Source organism: Mobula birostris, chromosome 3 (genome assembly GCF_030028105.1).
Source record: "Mobula birostris isolate sMobBir1 chromosome 3, sMobBir1.hap1, whole genome shotgun sequence".
Lineage (NCBI taxonomy): Eukaryota > Metazoa > Chordata > Chondrichthyes > Myliobatiformes > Myliobatidae > Mobula > Mobula birostris.
Window position 1 is genome coordinate 163,504,719 of NC_092372.1, and position 17,190 is coordinate 163,521,908.

General features: G+C 40.1%; 1 protein-coding gene across 1 annotated transcript in view; it reads right to left on the reverse strand.

Annotated features, from left to right (window-relative positions):
• Positions 1–17,190, reverse strand: part of LOC140195385 (contactin-associated protein-like 2) — a 1,890,266-nt gene that overhangs the window by 1,081,404 nt on the left and 791,672 nt on the right. The window contains exon 4 of the mRNA XM_072253599.1: positions 5,332–5,479. Coding sequence (XP_072109700.1) covers positions 5,332–5,479 — 148 coding nt within the window. The remainder of the gene's footprint in view (positions 1–5,331; positions 5,480–17,190) is intronic.

Sequence of the window (17,190 nt, forward strand, 5' to 3'; positions counted from 1 at the left end):
AACCTGAGTGTGGCTTCATCTTTACAGTAGAGGAGGCCGTGGATAGACATGTCAGAATGGGAGTGGGATGTGGAATTAAAATGTGTGGCCACTGGGAGATCCTGCTTTCTCTGGCGGACAGAGCGTAGATGTTCAGCAAAGCGGTCTCCCAGTCTGCGTCAGGTCTCGCCAATATATAAAAGGCCACATCGGGAGCACCGGACGCAGTATATCACCCCAGTCGACTCACAGGTGAAGTGTTGCCTCACCTGGAAGGACTGTTTGGGGCCCTGAATGGTGGTAAGGGAGGAAGTGTAAGGGCATGTGTAGCACTTGTTCCGCTTACACGGATAAGTTAAAAACTGACATCACTTTTGACTGGTAATAGGAGAGTTCCTATTTGGTGAACAAGTGCTTGATACGGTGTCATATATGTTATTTCATGTATCCTACATAACTACACCATTTGGGGAGAAAACATTGTGGACATTTTGAGATATGGCTTTCTAAAATAAACAAATCATGAGGGAAACAAGCCAAGCCAAAAGAATGAACAAACTTTAAGGCAGATAAGATAAAATATAGGAACATGCTTAGACTGAAATGGTGATCCACAGAACACATAAATCAGTGAGGGTTCTAAGGGGGTTCACAAAAATAATTCCAGGTTTGAATGGCTTGTCATATGAAGCGCGTTTGATGGCTCTAGGCCTCTATTCACTGGAATTCAAAAGAATGAAGGATGACCTCATTGAAACCTATCGAATTGTGAAAGACTATGATAGAGTGGATGTGGAGAGGATGTTTCCTATGGTGGGAGAATCTAAGACCAGAGGACACAGCTCAGAATAGAGAAGCTTCTTTTGAGAATGGAGATGAGATGGGATTTCTTTAGCCAGAGATGGTGAATCTGTGGAATTCATTGCTACAGGCAGCTGTGGAGGCCAAGTCTGTATGCATATTTAAGACAGAGGTTGATAGATTATTGATTGATCAGGGCATGAAGGGATATGGGGAGAAGACAGCAGACTGGGGGCCCAGAGGAAAATTGGATCAGCTATGATGAAATGGTGGAGCAGATTCGAAGGGCCAAATGGCCTAATTTTGCTCCTACGTCTTATGATCTTATTTCTTAGTAGCCACTTGAGTGGATAGGTAATAAGGTTATGCAGATGTTAGATTGGGCAAATATTAATATATGTTTATGAGTTTATATTCTAACTTTGATAATAGTTCTGAAAACTATTAGATCTAATTCTTTAATGGTTAAATTAAGAGGCTCATTCTGAATAGAGTATGCACAACTTAAAGAGGAAGTGGGTTTGTGACTATGTAGATGCAGTAATTTTCTAAAACAAGGGTCAAAATAAATAGCATCTCTTAAACTGATTGGTATTGCATGAATGCAGACACCAACTTGACAGATGTCACGGGACAGTTTCTCAGGCCTATGTTCAAGCACCTAGTTTAGGACTTGGTCCACTATTCAATCAGAATCAGATTCAGTTCTAATATCACTGGCTTTTGCCGTAAAATTCGTTGTTTTGTGGCAGCAGTACATTGCAATACATAATAATAAAAGAACTATAAATTACTATAAGAAATATATATAAAATATTAAATTAAGGAAGTAATGCAAAAAGAGAGCAAAAATAAATAGAGGTCATATTCATGGGTTCCATGTCCATTCAGGAATCTGATGGTGGTGGGGAAGAAGCTGTTACTGAAATATTGAGTGGGTGTCTTCAGGCTCCTGTATCTCCTCCGTGATGGTAGCAATGAGAGGAGGCCATGACTTAGGTGATGGGGTCCTATATGATAGATGCCACCTTTTTGAGGCATTGCCTTTTGAAGGTGTCCTTGATGCTGGGGAGGCTACTGCCTATGATGGAGCCAGTTGAGTTTGCAACGTTTACAGCTTTTTCTGATCTGTGCAGTAGCTCCTGCATACCCAATGGTGATGCAACCAGTCAGAATACTCTCCACGGTACACCTATAGAAATTTGCAAGAGTCTTTGGCAACATACCAAGTCTCCTCAAGCTCCTAACAAAACATGGCTTCAGTCAAAACATTGTAATTGCATCACTATGTTGGACCCGGAATAGATCTTCAGAGATGTCTATACCCAGGAACTCTAAACTGCTCACCCATTCCACTGCTGATCCCTCCATGATGACTAGTGTGTGTTCCCCTGGTTTCCCCTTCCTGAAGTCCACAATCAATTCTTTTGTCCGTCTGACATTGAGTGTAAGGTTGCACATCATTGCTTTAGATGGTGGCCGGTGGTACAATGGCATCAGCGCCAGACTCCGGAGCGAAGGCTCCCGTGTTCGAATCCAAGTCGGGCCACCCCCCGAGCATGCTTTCCATCCGTGCCAGGTTGAGCCTTGAGTTAGCCACTCGACCTCATTAAAAAAATGGGTCGAGTCAGAAACATTCATATCGTGACCCGGTTAATCCGAAAGGAGACCAATCCTGACACCATGCGCCAGACAAGAATGGCTGACTGTCTGGTGCGACACACTACAATAAAATGCTTTAGATGGAGGGCTGCATTTTGTAGAGACGCTATTTTTCATTGAAATCGAGACCACTTGGATCTATTTGGGGCTTTGGTGGATATAAAAGATGTGAAGAAAAGATTCTTCTATAATAGCAGTGCTTATAAAGACCCTTTATTTGGCAAACAGAATGCAAAACTTTAATCTTGAAGTCCAAGGTAATACACTCAAACAAGTTAAATTGATAAGGCTCTTGCTCTTTTCATCATGCATCTTCTTATAGCAGTTTTTAAGAATCTATCCTGAGTAGGCAGCAGTACAAAATCCATTTCCCAATAATGATGTGTTGAATTAAGTCCTTCAATTTCTATCTGTTTCTTTTTAGACCTAGAAGCAAATGCATCCTAACAAAAACTTCTCCTGTGAGGCAGGCTTCAAAAGTGGTCTATGGATTAACTTTACAGATCTGCAGGATAGCTCTATAGAACACTATTGAGCAGTTGATTATCTGCTTAAGCAAATAAATAAGGTTTATAACATGTGAAACTTCTTCTAGTCCATTACAGAAAAAGACTCTCTTGAAAAAGAATAAACAGAAACCCTCATTTGCAGTTAAGTTCCATTCATAGTTCAAACAAGTAAGTTAAAATTGCTATACAATTCCTCCTTTGTTTTGTAGGTATATTTTAGAATGTGCTCAAATAATTATTGGAGCAAGAAAAAAGAAAAGCTAATTCCTTTTCCTTTCCTGTTACAACAGGAGTGGTAAAGAAGTTAACTTTTCTGAAACTCTTTGCTCAAATTAAAACAAATTGAGCAAACTACAATGAAAAACTATTTAGTTCATTAATTGTTAGGAATAATGAAAAGCAATTGACCATGAAGCTACAAGGACAATAATTTTAGAAAAAAGAAAATGGTTTAGGTAAGGCAAGATGTTCTTGCTTTTGAGTGTCAGCAAAAAAGCTGATTACCTTACATTCCAAAGATCCAAAATAATACAATAAAAGGTAAAATCCAAAATGACAGAAGGTAAAAAATAATTATAAATAAAATTAATCATGAAGTCATAAAGGTGACCAATTTGGACAATGCAATTACTTTACATAAAGGAACCAAACTTAAGTTATGGCAATTTGAAAGTATAGGAGTTAGTATTTGATCCTAGTTGAGTACACCATAGATGACTATGCAAACCAAATAGTTCATTGAGACATGTATTAGAATAAGTCTGATGAACAGTTAAACTCAGGACTATCTGAGTTTATTTGCTAGCTCTAGTGGGTATAAATTAAAATGGCAAGGACTTTTGACTAATGACATATGCTGAACTGTTTTTGATTTAACTCAAATGTATTGTATAATTTTTATATATTTTATAAATTAAGGTTTGTTACTCAAGTCCTAGCTAGCAGATTTATCCAAAGAACAATACTTTGCAACCAATTGTTAATGTATAAATTAACTACAAACAGTTCAACATTAGAAAAAAATATTTGTAGAAGTTCTAGGTAGGATAGTAAAAATTGCACTGCTCTTTGTAGATACTTGTTTCTTTTGATACAGTACTGAAACTGGTTTTCTTTCCATTTTTCCTCATTCATCACTGAAACTCATTTCCATTTCTCAAATAAATAAATCCGCTTGTTTGTAAAGCCTTAAATTGAATGAACATCAGTGGTCTTCAGATGTTGGCGATGGAAATAAAAACAGAAAGTTCCATATACATTCAGAAGAAGAAACGCAACAACTACTTTAAGTTAAAGGTGTTTTCTTCCCTTTAAACAACATCTTTGTTATTGCATTAAAATATTTGGCTTTCCAAATATATAGAGTATACATATCGAAAATGTTAGTAAAACATACAGGACAGGAGAGCACAATCCATCATATCTGCCATTCTCTCAGATAAGAAAATCTAAGTTTGTTCAGCCTCTCCTTCTAGCTAATACACTCAATCCCAATTGTTAAATTATCAATTGTTTTTCCAAGACAAACACAAGAACAATTCTTAACTTAAAAACTCAAATCAGTGATTCAATATTGATGCAAGCAGAAATCACCACTGTCCCTTGAATTAAAAATAATGAGCCATCTTTCATGTAAATGAACTGATAAAAAAAATACCCAAAACAGACATATCCCACATCCAAGTACAATCTTTTGAAAGGAACTTTTGGTAAATTGAAAGTGATCAGGGTTGTTTAGGTGGGCGATCTGCATTATTTAGACACTAAGACATGTGAGTCCATAAGACTTAGGGGCAGAATTAGGCCATTTGGCCCATCAAGTCTGTTCCGCTATTGAATCATGACTGATCCTTTTCTTCCCGTCCTCAGCCCCACTCCCCAGCCTTCTTCCTATAACCTTCGATGCCATGTCCAATCAAGAACCGATCAAGCTCTGCCTGGAATACATCCAACAAACTGGCCTCCACGGCTGTCTGTGGTAATAAATTCCACAAATAAATTATGTCTGATTTATTATCCCTCTCAACACCATTCTTTTGCCTTATTCCTGTATCCTTTGAAGCCTTACTAATCAAGAACCTCACGATCTCCACCTTAACTATATCCAATGTCTTGGCCCACAAAGCCATCTGTGGCAATGAATTCCACAGAATTACCTCCTTCGAGCTATAGAAATTAATCCTGTTGTAAAGGTATTCTGAGTCTGTGACCTCTGGTTCTGGTCTCACCCCCTATATGAAATATCCTCTCCATGTCCACTCTAGCTAGGCCTTTCACTATTTGATAAGTTTCAATGAGACTGTCCTTCATTCTTCTAAATTCCAGCTAAAACACAATAAGTGGAAAAAAGTTTCCTTGAGCAGGAACAATTGGTACTTACAATAAGGGCATCCAAAGACTTCCATTCTCAGTCCAATGTGACCTTCACCATTCCAGTCCAGTGGCACTAAGCGTATATAACGCGTAATAATTGGATGTTGTAAATCATGCCTTACCACTCCATCGGAATTTGAGTTTCCTGCAAATGCCTGTGGGAAATAAAATACAGACTTATAAGCATAAAACATGAACTCACATTACCTAAAATGTGACAAGCAATGATTTAACAAGTATTAGAAAGGTTGATATATTTCTAGTATAATCTCATCTAATAACATTGGTGTTGTAGTCTATTAACCAATTAGTAACAATTTCTTCAGGATACAAATTCTTATTTAATGTTTTATTCATTTTCTTCTAAAGCACTAAATCTTTGAATTCTTAATTAAATTGCTAATTTATTTACAGTACATACACCATAGCAGTTTTCTTACTATATGTAAAAAAATAAAAAGCAATTGAATGGACTGGATTGGGCTCAATTAGCTGAACTCACTCCTCATAATAATCCCACATATACTCTCTAATAGTTCAAACACCTTGATGTCACAGCCAAGAAAGCTCACCAAAATCTGTACTTCCTCAGGAGGCTAATGAAATTCGGCATATTCCTGTAGATCTTTTTCAATTTTTATTGATGCATCATAGAAAGCGCTCTGTCTGGATAACTGTCACAGCCTCAGTAAGGCAACATAATCAAAGACCCCAGCCATCCAGGACATTCTTTCTTCTATCCTTTTGCATCAGTCAGGAGATGCAAAAGCCTGAAAGCATGTATCACTAGGCTCCAGAACAGCATCTAATTCACTGTTATCAGATGCTTAAATGGATGTCTTGTATGATAAAATAGACTCATGGCCTCACCATCTACCCTATTATGACCTTGCATTTTATTGCACTCCTCTTTTTTTGGTTGCTTTTACTCTTTATTCTGCATTGTTGTTGTTCTACCTCAGTACACTGTATAATACCTAACGCAAATGTTAGACATCAAGAGCTTGTGAACAAATATTGCTGCAAGCTTGGAAGGTTTGTATCATATGATTAACTGCTATCAATGTCGTAACAGCACTCAGCACGAAAAGTTTTTGTCTCTGGATAAAGCCCTAGCAAGAATTGCTAAGCGTTATCCATTTTCTGAGAGTGTGAAATACTGGCACAGTGATTACCTGCAGGTGAGCCTTGAGGATCCTTCATACTGGTGACCTCAACCCTTTCACACCAGAGTGATGAGCAGGCCTCAGGCAATGGAACCTGCCCTACCTTGACAGCCTTCAGCTCCATGGTATCAAGGACATTTTCATTGTTTTCAAATATCTCTGAACCTCAGAGATATTACAAAAATGATTTCAATTGATTTTAATAACTTTTAAAATCTAAAATTGATAAAAATAAAGGTCAGCAAAGCCAATCAAATAAATAGGGCTGTCACCTGTACATCAACCTTTAAGAAAACAAGGGCTGGAATTAGTGGATCAGTTTTAGTTCTGCTTCTCTGTTTCTTACCTCCATTAAGGCATTTCTTAAAACTGTTTCTCTATCCAAGCTTTTGATAATTGATAACATTTGGCTTGGTTTCAAACTTCACTTGATAACAAAAATGCAAACAAAATAACTGCAGATACTGCAAATCTGAAATTAAAACAGAAAATGCTGTGCTTGCCTCTGATTTCCAGTATCTTCAATTTTTACTGACTTTATAATGCTCCTTCTGAGGATTCTTGGGATGTTTTTCAGTGCAGTAAGCCAAAATTCAATGTGCATTGCATATAAAAAGTATTCACCGCCTCTCCCCCTGGAAATTTTCATGTGTTCTTGTTTTACAACATTGAATCACAGTGGATTTAATTTGGCTTTTTTGATACTGTTCAACAGAAAAAGAATCTTTTGTGTCAAAGTGAAAACCAATCTCTGCAAAGTGATCTAAATTAATTACAAATATAAAACACTAAATAATTGATTGCATAGTTATTCACCTCCTTTAATATGACACACCAAATCATCACTGGTACAGCCGATTGGTTTTAGAAGTCAGATAATTATTTAAATGGATCTTGTTAGAGTGGATTTTTTTTGGGTAGATGATTTGTTAACACTTAAATGACTTTGGCCACCAGACTTCTATTTTAACTGTTTGACAAAGGACTGTGGATTGAGTCCACCACAATGGGCTTCCTAAAAGGTGTAAATACCAGATGCTTCTGGCACCTGATGCTGTAGTTTCGAAGACAGTATTATCTATACATTATAAATATTAATTATCTTCTATGTTAGCATGTAAAAGGCCAATTAAATGTATTGTGGATTGAACTAAAGGCTATGGATACCAACCCAGACATGTTGGTGTTGGAAGGAAAGGATGAAATCCAAAGGTGTGATGTTTGTATGTAGCTTCAATAGGAAGCATTGTCTATGCATTGTCTGTAACTTTTTAAGTAGTGATTGCCTTTGTGTTTAGCATATAAATATCGAGCCCACATTGAGCTCGCAGAACTTTCTGCGGAAAGCGTCTCCGTCGGTATGGCGCCTGCTTGTTGTATCAAATAAAGAAGCTGCTTTTTATCTACCAGTGACTCTGTCTCTCCGGTAATTTCATCCACGCTACAACAGAACTCTATTTTGGAGACCTGTGTGCAGTCAAGGTGTTTCAATTGATTGTAGTAAAAATACACCTGTATCTGGAAAGTCCAACTGCTGGTGAGTCAGTGTCCTGGCCAAAAAACCACATCACGAAGACAAAAGAACATTCTCAGCAACTCCATGAAAAGATTATTACAAAACACAAGTCAGGAGATGGATACCAGAAAATGTCCAAATCACTGAATATTCCTTGGAGTACAGTGAAGTCTATCATCATGAAATGGAAAGAATATGGCACAGCTGTAAATCTGCCTAGAGTCCTCAAATACTGAGTGCCAATGCAAGAAGGGGACTCATGAGGGAGGCCGACAACAGACCTATGACAACTCTGGAGGAGTTCCAAGCTTCAGTGGCTGAGATGGGAGAGACTGTACATGCAACACCTTGTTGCCCTGGTGCTTCACCAGTCACAGCTTTATGGGAGAGTGGTAAAGAGAAAGCCACTGTGAAAAAGAACTCAATGAAATCTTGACTAGAGTTTGCCAGAAGGCATGTGGAGACACTGATGTCAGCTGGAAGAATGTTTTATTGTCTGTTGGCCATCAGGCTAAACACCGCACATCATCAAATACACACAATCCCTAGCAAGAGGCATGGTGGTGGCTGCATTATGCTGTGTGGATGCTTCACTGCAGCAGGCCCTGGAAGGCTTGTGAAAGTAGAGGATAAAATGAATGCAGCAAAATACAGGGAAATCATGGAGAAAAACTTGATGCAGTCTGCAAGAGAACTGTGAATTGGGAGATTTGTTTTGCAGCAAGACAGTAACCCCAAGCATAATGCCAAAGTTACACAGGAATGGCTTAAAAACAACAAAGTTCATGTCCTGGAGTGGCCAAGTCAGAGTCCAGATCTCAATCCATTTGAGAATTTATAGCTGGACTTGAAAAAGGCTGTTCACTCACGATCCCATGAAATCTGACAGAGCTTGAACAGTTTTGTAAAGAAGAATGGAGGATGATTGCAGTGTCCAGACCTGCAAAGCTGATAGAGACCTATCCACACAGACTCAAGGCTGTAATTGCTGCCAAAGGTCCATCTACTAAATAGTGACTTGAAAGGGATGAATATTTCCACAATCAATTATGTTGTGTTATATATTTGGAATTAATGTAGATCACTTTATAGAAATCTGTTATCACTTTGACATGAGCGAGTCTTTTTCTGTTGATCGGTGTCAAAAGAAGCCAAATTTAATCCACGGTGATTCAATGTTGTAAAACACTAAAACATGAAAGCTTCTGGGGAGGAGGGGAGTAAGTAAGTTTTATAGCACTGTACATACTTTAAGAAAATCAGTACGTGTTGATTCATAACTGTCATTGTCTTATTAAAACCTTACTCAACCCACTTTCTGGAAGTTAATAGGAACAGATGGAGATACTCCTGAGGTTACATACCTTGAACATTGTCATAATTTAATATCAATCATTGAAGAATTGACAGGATTGTATGAATGTTTTAAATATTTTCTTTTATTAAATTTTCAGTAGCCCACAGAAGATTCATTAATTTTGTATTCAGCATCTGAATTTTTGTGAGTTGGTGAAATCAATCCATAGATCAGTAGCTCTAGATGGTGATTCAACTGATGATGATCCAGCTTTGTTCAGTTGCTTGCAAATGACTGGTTGCTGACTGCTGATTGCTTAAATATGATACACTTGTGTTGTGCCCACGCTTTGATCAGTTTAATCACTTTTCTCTGTAGGTTTTCCTTTTGTTGACATATTAATTAATGGGAGTCTATTTTTGTCATCTTTTGAAGTTCAATTTTTTTATGTTTGACCTTGCTATGACTTGAATTCTTTTGGCTTTTCCCAATGGCACAGAACTGACAATCAACATTTTCTTGATAGTGTGTTGAAGACCGTTGAGGTGACCAAATAGCAGAAAATACACTGTGTTGCAAACCTGTGCCTATTTTAAATAGCATCAACTCATCCCTGAGACTAATCTGCAGCAGTGACTTGAGCAGGCTAATGACTTGGTAACCGGAATACCAGTTTCTTAATTACACAGTAGATGATTCAAAACACATTTCAGAGACATGATGATGAAAATTGAGTTTTGAGGCATTGAGTTCCACAGCAGAGAACCCCTCATCATACTGTGTCAACGCTGCCTATCATGCCTATCTATACAAATCTCACTTGCCTGCATTAATTCCATATCCCTCTTTGCACTGCTCATTCAAATATCTGTCTAAATGTTGTTACTGTTCTTCCACTGCTTCTTTTGCCTGCTCATTCTAGGTACCAACTGCACTTTATGTGAAAAAAATTACCCTCAGATCCTCTATAAACTTCCTCCTTCTCACCTTAAACCAATGCTGTCTAGGTTTAGACACTCCTCCCATGTGAAACAGTTACTGGCTCTCTACCCTATCCATGCCTCTTGTAATTCTAAATACCTCTATTATATCACCTCCTAGCCTCCTTCACTCCAGGGGAAACAGACCCAGTCTCCAATCTCTTTTAAGCCCTCCAATCCAGATAACATCTTTGTGAATCTTTTCTGCAGTCCCTCAGGCTTAATCACATCCATCCAATCCAGGGAGATTTTCTAGGATAGAAGAAAGCGGCATGGGGCCAAACTCTGGAGTCCCAGAGAACCTGTTCTCTCAGCGTTTATGAAGGATCCCATGGGCTAAGTTCAAGGAAGAGCAAGAAGATGATTCTTGATCCTTGCGTAACCCACTTTTAATAAAATGGATCATTTTCTCATTGGATTAAGCCATTGATACTTCTATTGTACGATTTCTTTCTTTTTGTCAATGACACCCTTTAGCACTAATTATTGACTGAAAACTTATGCATGCACATTGATTTGTTGCTTTCACTGAAAAGTGAATATACACATTAACCTCCTCCAAGTGTGTGTTTTTATTTATTTGATTTATACTTGTACATACACACAAAATGGGTGATGAGTACGAACCTGAATATCAGCAAGTATCACCAACTGCACCGACAGTTACAAGATGACAGAATTCAGAGGAAGGGAGAGAGACAGTGAAAGGGAAGAGTGAACCAATACACAGAAGGTGATCATGGATGCTAGAAAAGGGCTTGGCTCGTGAGTAACAGTGCACAGTACACAGTGGAGATGTACAACTAGCAAAACTAAAGTCAAAATCATGTGACAATGGCCTTAGTCAACAAAGTTGACAAATTTTATAGGACTACTGAGGACTGGGAATTCCATATTGAGAGGGTTGAACTGTATTGCAATGCTAACAATTTGGATAAGGTAAAGAAACTCTCCACATTTCCTAGCTTAATTGGTGCTAGAACATACATTTTCTTATGCAATTTAATAGCTCCTGAAAAGCCAACAAGCAAGACGTTCAACAAAATTGTTCCAATTTTGAAAATCACTTGAGTCCAAAACTGCTAGAGATTTAGATTTCACAAAAGGAACCAAAGGATGAAAGCAGTTCTGAATACATTGTAGAGCTGCACAAACTTTCCCAATACAGTGACTTTAGAGATGGACTTGCAGATCCATTAAGGAAGAGGCTTGTATATGGCAAGCACAGTCAAAGCACTCAAAAGAGGATACTGTCAGAGAGAGACCTAACCTTAGAATGGGCATTGACCATTGCAATAACATTAGAGACTGCAACGAAGGATGTAGCTGAACTACAGAGAAAGAGTTTATGCAAATTACAAAATATCCCTGAAAGGTGCAAAAAGCCAAAAATGTTATTGATGTGGCAAATCTTCCCATGATGCAAATGACTGTGGTTCAAAGAAAAATATTTGCAGAATGTGTGACAAGACCACATAGAGAGAGTGTGCAAGTCAGATAAAAAGCACAACCAAAGAGAAAAAAAGAGTGAAAATTTTTAAACACAAAACTAAACAAATGATAAAATGTCTGAACGTCAAACTGAATCAGACAACAAAGAGTCTGACAAAGGTGAGCTGCCATGCCTAGCACTGTATAGCATTACTTGAAGCAGATCACAAAATCATATGGATCACAAGAGATGCGTCTGGCGTCAAACGGAAAATGGAGCTGGATGCTTGGTCAGATTCGTCTATAATTTCAGAGGCTGACTACACCAGACTGTTTTCTAAGCTACCTTTAGAAAAGACCTTGGTGATGCTAAAGAGCTACACAGGTGAAAGTGTCTCCAAAAGGCAAAATGAAAGTAAATGTGATGGATGGAGGCAAAGCACAGCGGTTAGAACTTTGTGTGTTGAAAAGTGGAGGGCTAGCTCTTTTCAGACATGAATGGTTGTGAAAAATTCAACTAGACTGGCACACAATCAAAGCTCTCAAAATGTCATTGACAGGCAACTGCAGCCGAAATGGTAACACTAACCAGAGACTGTCACAGCTGCTTAATGGTAATGAAAATGTATTTGAGAAAGGCATTGGTAAACTCAAAGGCATGAAGGCCAGAATTGAACTGGATGAAGCAGCAACAAGATTCCATAAAGCACGCCCAGTGCCCTACGCACTACGTCCTAAAGTGGATGTTGAACTTCAGAGCTTGGATGTATCTGACATTCTCTCAGAGACTGAGTGGAGTGATTCGGCCATACCCATTGTCTCGGTGATCAAGAAAGGGAAGGCAGAGCTGTTGGCATGTGTGGAGATTTCAAAGTGATGTACTGTGCAGTACCCCTGCCACAAATAGAAGACACTGGCAGGCTGAGACAGGTTTTCAGAGATTGACTTGTCACAGGCTGATCTGCAACTCTGGCAGGGTCTGCAAGACATTACTTCCCACAAAGCAAAACCCAAAGGCATGAATGGCAGTGATGCTTCACTACCAGATGAACTCAACGCCTTCTATGCCCGCTTTGAAAGAGAGACAACTACCCTCGTGAAGATCTCTGCTGCACCGGATGACCCTGTGATCCCTGTCTCAGAGGCCAGTGTTAGGCTGTCTTTAAAGAGAGTGAACACTCACAAGAAGGAAGGTCCTGATGGAGTACTTGCTAAATCTCTGAAAACATGTGCCAACCAACTAGCGGGAGTATTCAAGGGTATTTTCAACCTCTCACTGCTATGAGCAGAAGTTCCCACTTGCTTCCAAAAGGCAACTATTACACCAGTGCTTAAGAAGAATAATGTGAGCTGCCTTAATGACTATTGCCCGGTAGCACTCACATCAACAGTGATGAAATGCTTTGAGGGGTTGGTCATGACTAGACTGAACTCCTGCCTCAGCAAGGACCTGGACCTATTACAATTTGCCTATCACCACAATAGGTCAACAGCAGACACAATCTCAATGGCTATCCACATGGCTTTAGACCACCTGGACAACACAAACACCTATGTCAGGATGCTGTTCATTGACTATAGCTCAGCATTTAATACCATCATTCCCACAATCCTGATTGGGAAGCTGCAGAACCTGGGTCTCTGTACCTCCCTCTGCAACTGGATCCTCGACTTCCTAACCGGAAGACCACAGTCTGTACGGATTGGTGATAACATATCCTCCTCGCTGACGATCAACACTGGCGCACCACAGGGGTGAGTGCTTAGCCCACTGCTCTACTCTCTATTTACACATGACTGTGTGGCTAGGCATAGCTCAAATACCATCTACAAATTTGTTGATGATACAACCATTGTTGGTAGAATCTCAAGTGGTAACGAGAGGGCGTACAGAAATGAGATATGCCAACTAGTGGAGTGGTGCCGCAGCAACAACCTGGCACTCAACATCAGTAAGACGAAAGAGCTGATTGTAAACTTCAGGAAGAGTAAGACGAAGGAACACATACCAATCTTCATAGAGGGATTATAAATGGAGAGAGTGAGCAGCTTCAAGTTCCTGGGTGTCAAGATCTCTGAGGATCTAACCTGGTCCCAACATATCGATGAGTTATAAAGAAGACAATACAGCAGCTATACTTCATTAGGAGTTTGAAGAGATTTGGCATGTCAATAAATACACTCAAAGACTTCTATAAATGTACCGTGGAGAGCATTCTGACAGGCTGCATCACTATCTGCTATGTAGGGGCTACTGCATTAGACCGAAAGAAGCTGTAGAAGGTTGTAAATCTAGTCAGCTCCATCTTAGGTACTAGCCTACAAAGTATCCAGGATATCTTCAGGGAGTGGTGTCTCAGAAAGGCAGCGTCTATTATTAAGGACCCCCAGCACCCAGGGCATGCCCTTTTCTCACTGTTACCATCAGGTAGGAGGTACAGAATCCCGAAGGCACACACTCAGTGATTCAGGAACAGCTTCTTCCCCTCTGCCATCTGATTCCTAAATGGACATTGAATCTTTGGACACTACCTCACTTTTTTTTTATTATACAGTATTTCTGTTTGTGCACATTATTTTAAATCTATTCAATATACATACAGGTGTCTCCCGCTTTTCGAACGTTCGCTTTACGAAACCTCACTGTTACGAAAGACCTACATTAGTACCCTATTTTCGCTTTCAGAACGTGTTTTCACGGTTACGAAAAAAAATTCAGCGCGCGATAAAAAAATCAGCCACAATAAAAGGCAGCGCCCCCCGAGCAGCCGCTCTCCCCCGGATTCTCGCCGGCATTGCTTAAACACAAGTCTGTGAGCAGCCGTTTGCAAGATGAGTTCTATAGTATCGGAAAAGCCTGGAAAAGCTCGTATGGGTGTTACACTTACAGTAAAACTAGACATAATTAAGCATTCTGATCGTGGTGAACGAAGTAAGGACAACGTGAGTTTGGCCTGTGGAAGTTGACGAAGATGATGTTGAAGAGGTTTTGGCATCCCATGACCAAGAACTGACAGATGAAGAGCTGATGCAATTGGAAGAAAAAAAGATAACAATCGAAACCAAATGAGTAATGATAAAGTACGACTTTAATTTTGAAAGGGTACGTCGGTTTAGGGGATATTTGCAGGATGGTTTGAGTCCTTATTAAAGAACTGTGTGATAGAAAAATACATGAGGCTCAGCAGTCAAGCAAGCCTTCCACATCAGTCACAGCAGACGACGAACCTCGACCTTCAACATCGAGGCGGGCAGAGATAGAAGAAGATGAGCTGCCTGCTCTAATGGAAACAGGGGACGAGATGACACCCCAGTGTCCCACCACCCCAACCCCCAGGCCACGGGCAGATACCGGTTTGCGGAGAATGCAAGGGTAGCCGGGAGGCACACAGCACATCTTTAAGAAAGAAGCTGAAATAAACATGCTAATTAATTAGGTGCCGCCGACACGTAATTGTCGGCGCAGATCAGAGACGACGCAATCGAAAATCGGCACTGATCTGAACCGACAATTACGGGCCGCACCTAATTAATTAGCATGTTTGTTTTGGCTTTTTTCTTAAAGATGTGCTGTGTACCTCCCGGCTACCGCTGGACCCCTGCGTTCTTCGCGGCAATGTGTCGCTCAGCGGCCTGGAGGGTGGGGACCACTGCACCACCCAAACTCCGACGACTCAGTCTAACACACCATCATCAGTGTGCTCGGCGCTGAACCAATTCCGGTAAGTGATACTACACTGTACATACATTATTTCTACTTCATATAGGCTGTGTATTTTTACATGTTATTTGGTATGATTTGGCAGCTTCATAGCTTAAAGGTTACTGGAGAGCACTTGCGCGTGTTTTTGCTGACGGCGCTTGTGTGAGATTTTCTGCCGACGGCGCTTGCATGAGATTTCCGCTCCGGAGAACAGTTCAGTAATGATTGTGGAAAAGTATTTCTACTTTATATAGGCTGTGTATTTATCACATCATTCCTGCTTTTGCTATATGTTACTGTTATTTTAGGTCTTATGTGTTATTTGGCAGGTTATTTTTGGGTCTGCGAAAGCTCACAAAATTTTCCCATATAAATAAATGGTAATTGCTTTTTCACTTTACAACATTGCGGCTTACGAACCGTTTCATAGGAACACTTTACCTTTGGATGGCGAGGGAAACCTGTACTGTAATTGATTTAAGCAACACACATCAAAGTTGCTGGTGAATGCAGCGGGCCAGGCAGCATCTGTAGGAAGCGGTGCAGTCGACGTTTCAGGCCGAGATCCTTCGTCAGGACTAACTGAAGGAAGAGTGAGTAAGGGATTTGAAAGTTGGAGGGGGAGGGGGAGATCCAAAATGATAGGAGAAGACAGGAGGGGGAGGGATCGAGCCAAGAGCTGGACAGGTGATAGGCAAAAAGGGATACGAGAGGATCATGGGACAGGAGATCCGGGAAGAAAGACAACGGGGGGGGGGGGGACCCAGAGGATGGGCAAGAGGTATAATCACCTGTCCAGCTCTTGGCTCCATCCCTCCCCCTCCTGTCTTCTCCTATCATTTTGGATCTCCCCCTCCCCCCCTCCAACTTTCAAATCCCTTACTCACTCTTCCTTCAGTTAGTCCTGACGAAGGGCCTCGGCCTGAAACGTCGACTGCACCTTCTTCCTACAGATGCTGCCTGGCCTGCTGCGTTCACCAGCAACTTTGATGTGTGTTGCTTGAATTTCCAGCATCTGCAGAATTCCTGTTGTTTGCTGTAATTGATTTATTTGTTTATTTATTATTATTATTTTTTAATTTGATTTTTCTTCTCTCCTTGATTATGTATTGCATTGCATTGCATTGAAAAGCTGCTGCTAAGTTAACAAATTTCATGTCATTTGCCAGTGATAATAAACCTAATTCTGATTCTGAAATGGAGATTGTGGAGTCAAGCAGGGAGTTCCTCACAATCAACACTCACAAGGGACTGTTCCAGTATAATCGTCTTTTCTTTGGCGTCACATCAGCACCGGCAATTTGGCAAAGAACAATGGACCAAGTACTCCAAGATATCCCAGGAACACAATGTTACCTTGATGATTGTGACTGGCAAGAATGATAAAGGGCAGCTCCAGAACCTTGGTAAAGTGCTTACTAGGCTGAGTGAGTATGGTCTGCGCACAGAGAGAAATGTGAATTTTTCAAGAATGAAATCTCATATTGTGGATGTGTCATTGACAAGCAAGGCACAAGAGAAGACTGAGGCAGTACTACAGGCACCCAATCTGGAAAAACTGTCACAACTTATGTCATACTTGGGCCTTGTAAACTAATACCACCAGTTTCTCCCAAATTTTGCTATAGTGCTACACACAATGAATGTTCTGGTACAGACAGCAGCAAAGTGGGAATGGTCAGAAAGATGTGAAAGAGCATTCAAGGAAACAAAGAGACTAATAACATCAGATGAACTGCTCATCCATTATGATCCATCTCTGCCCATCAGACT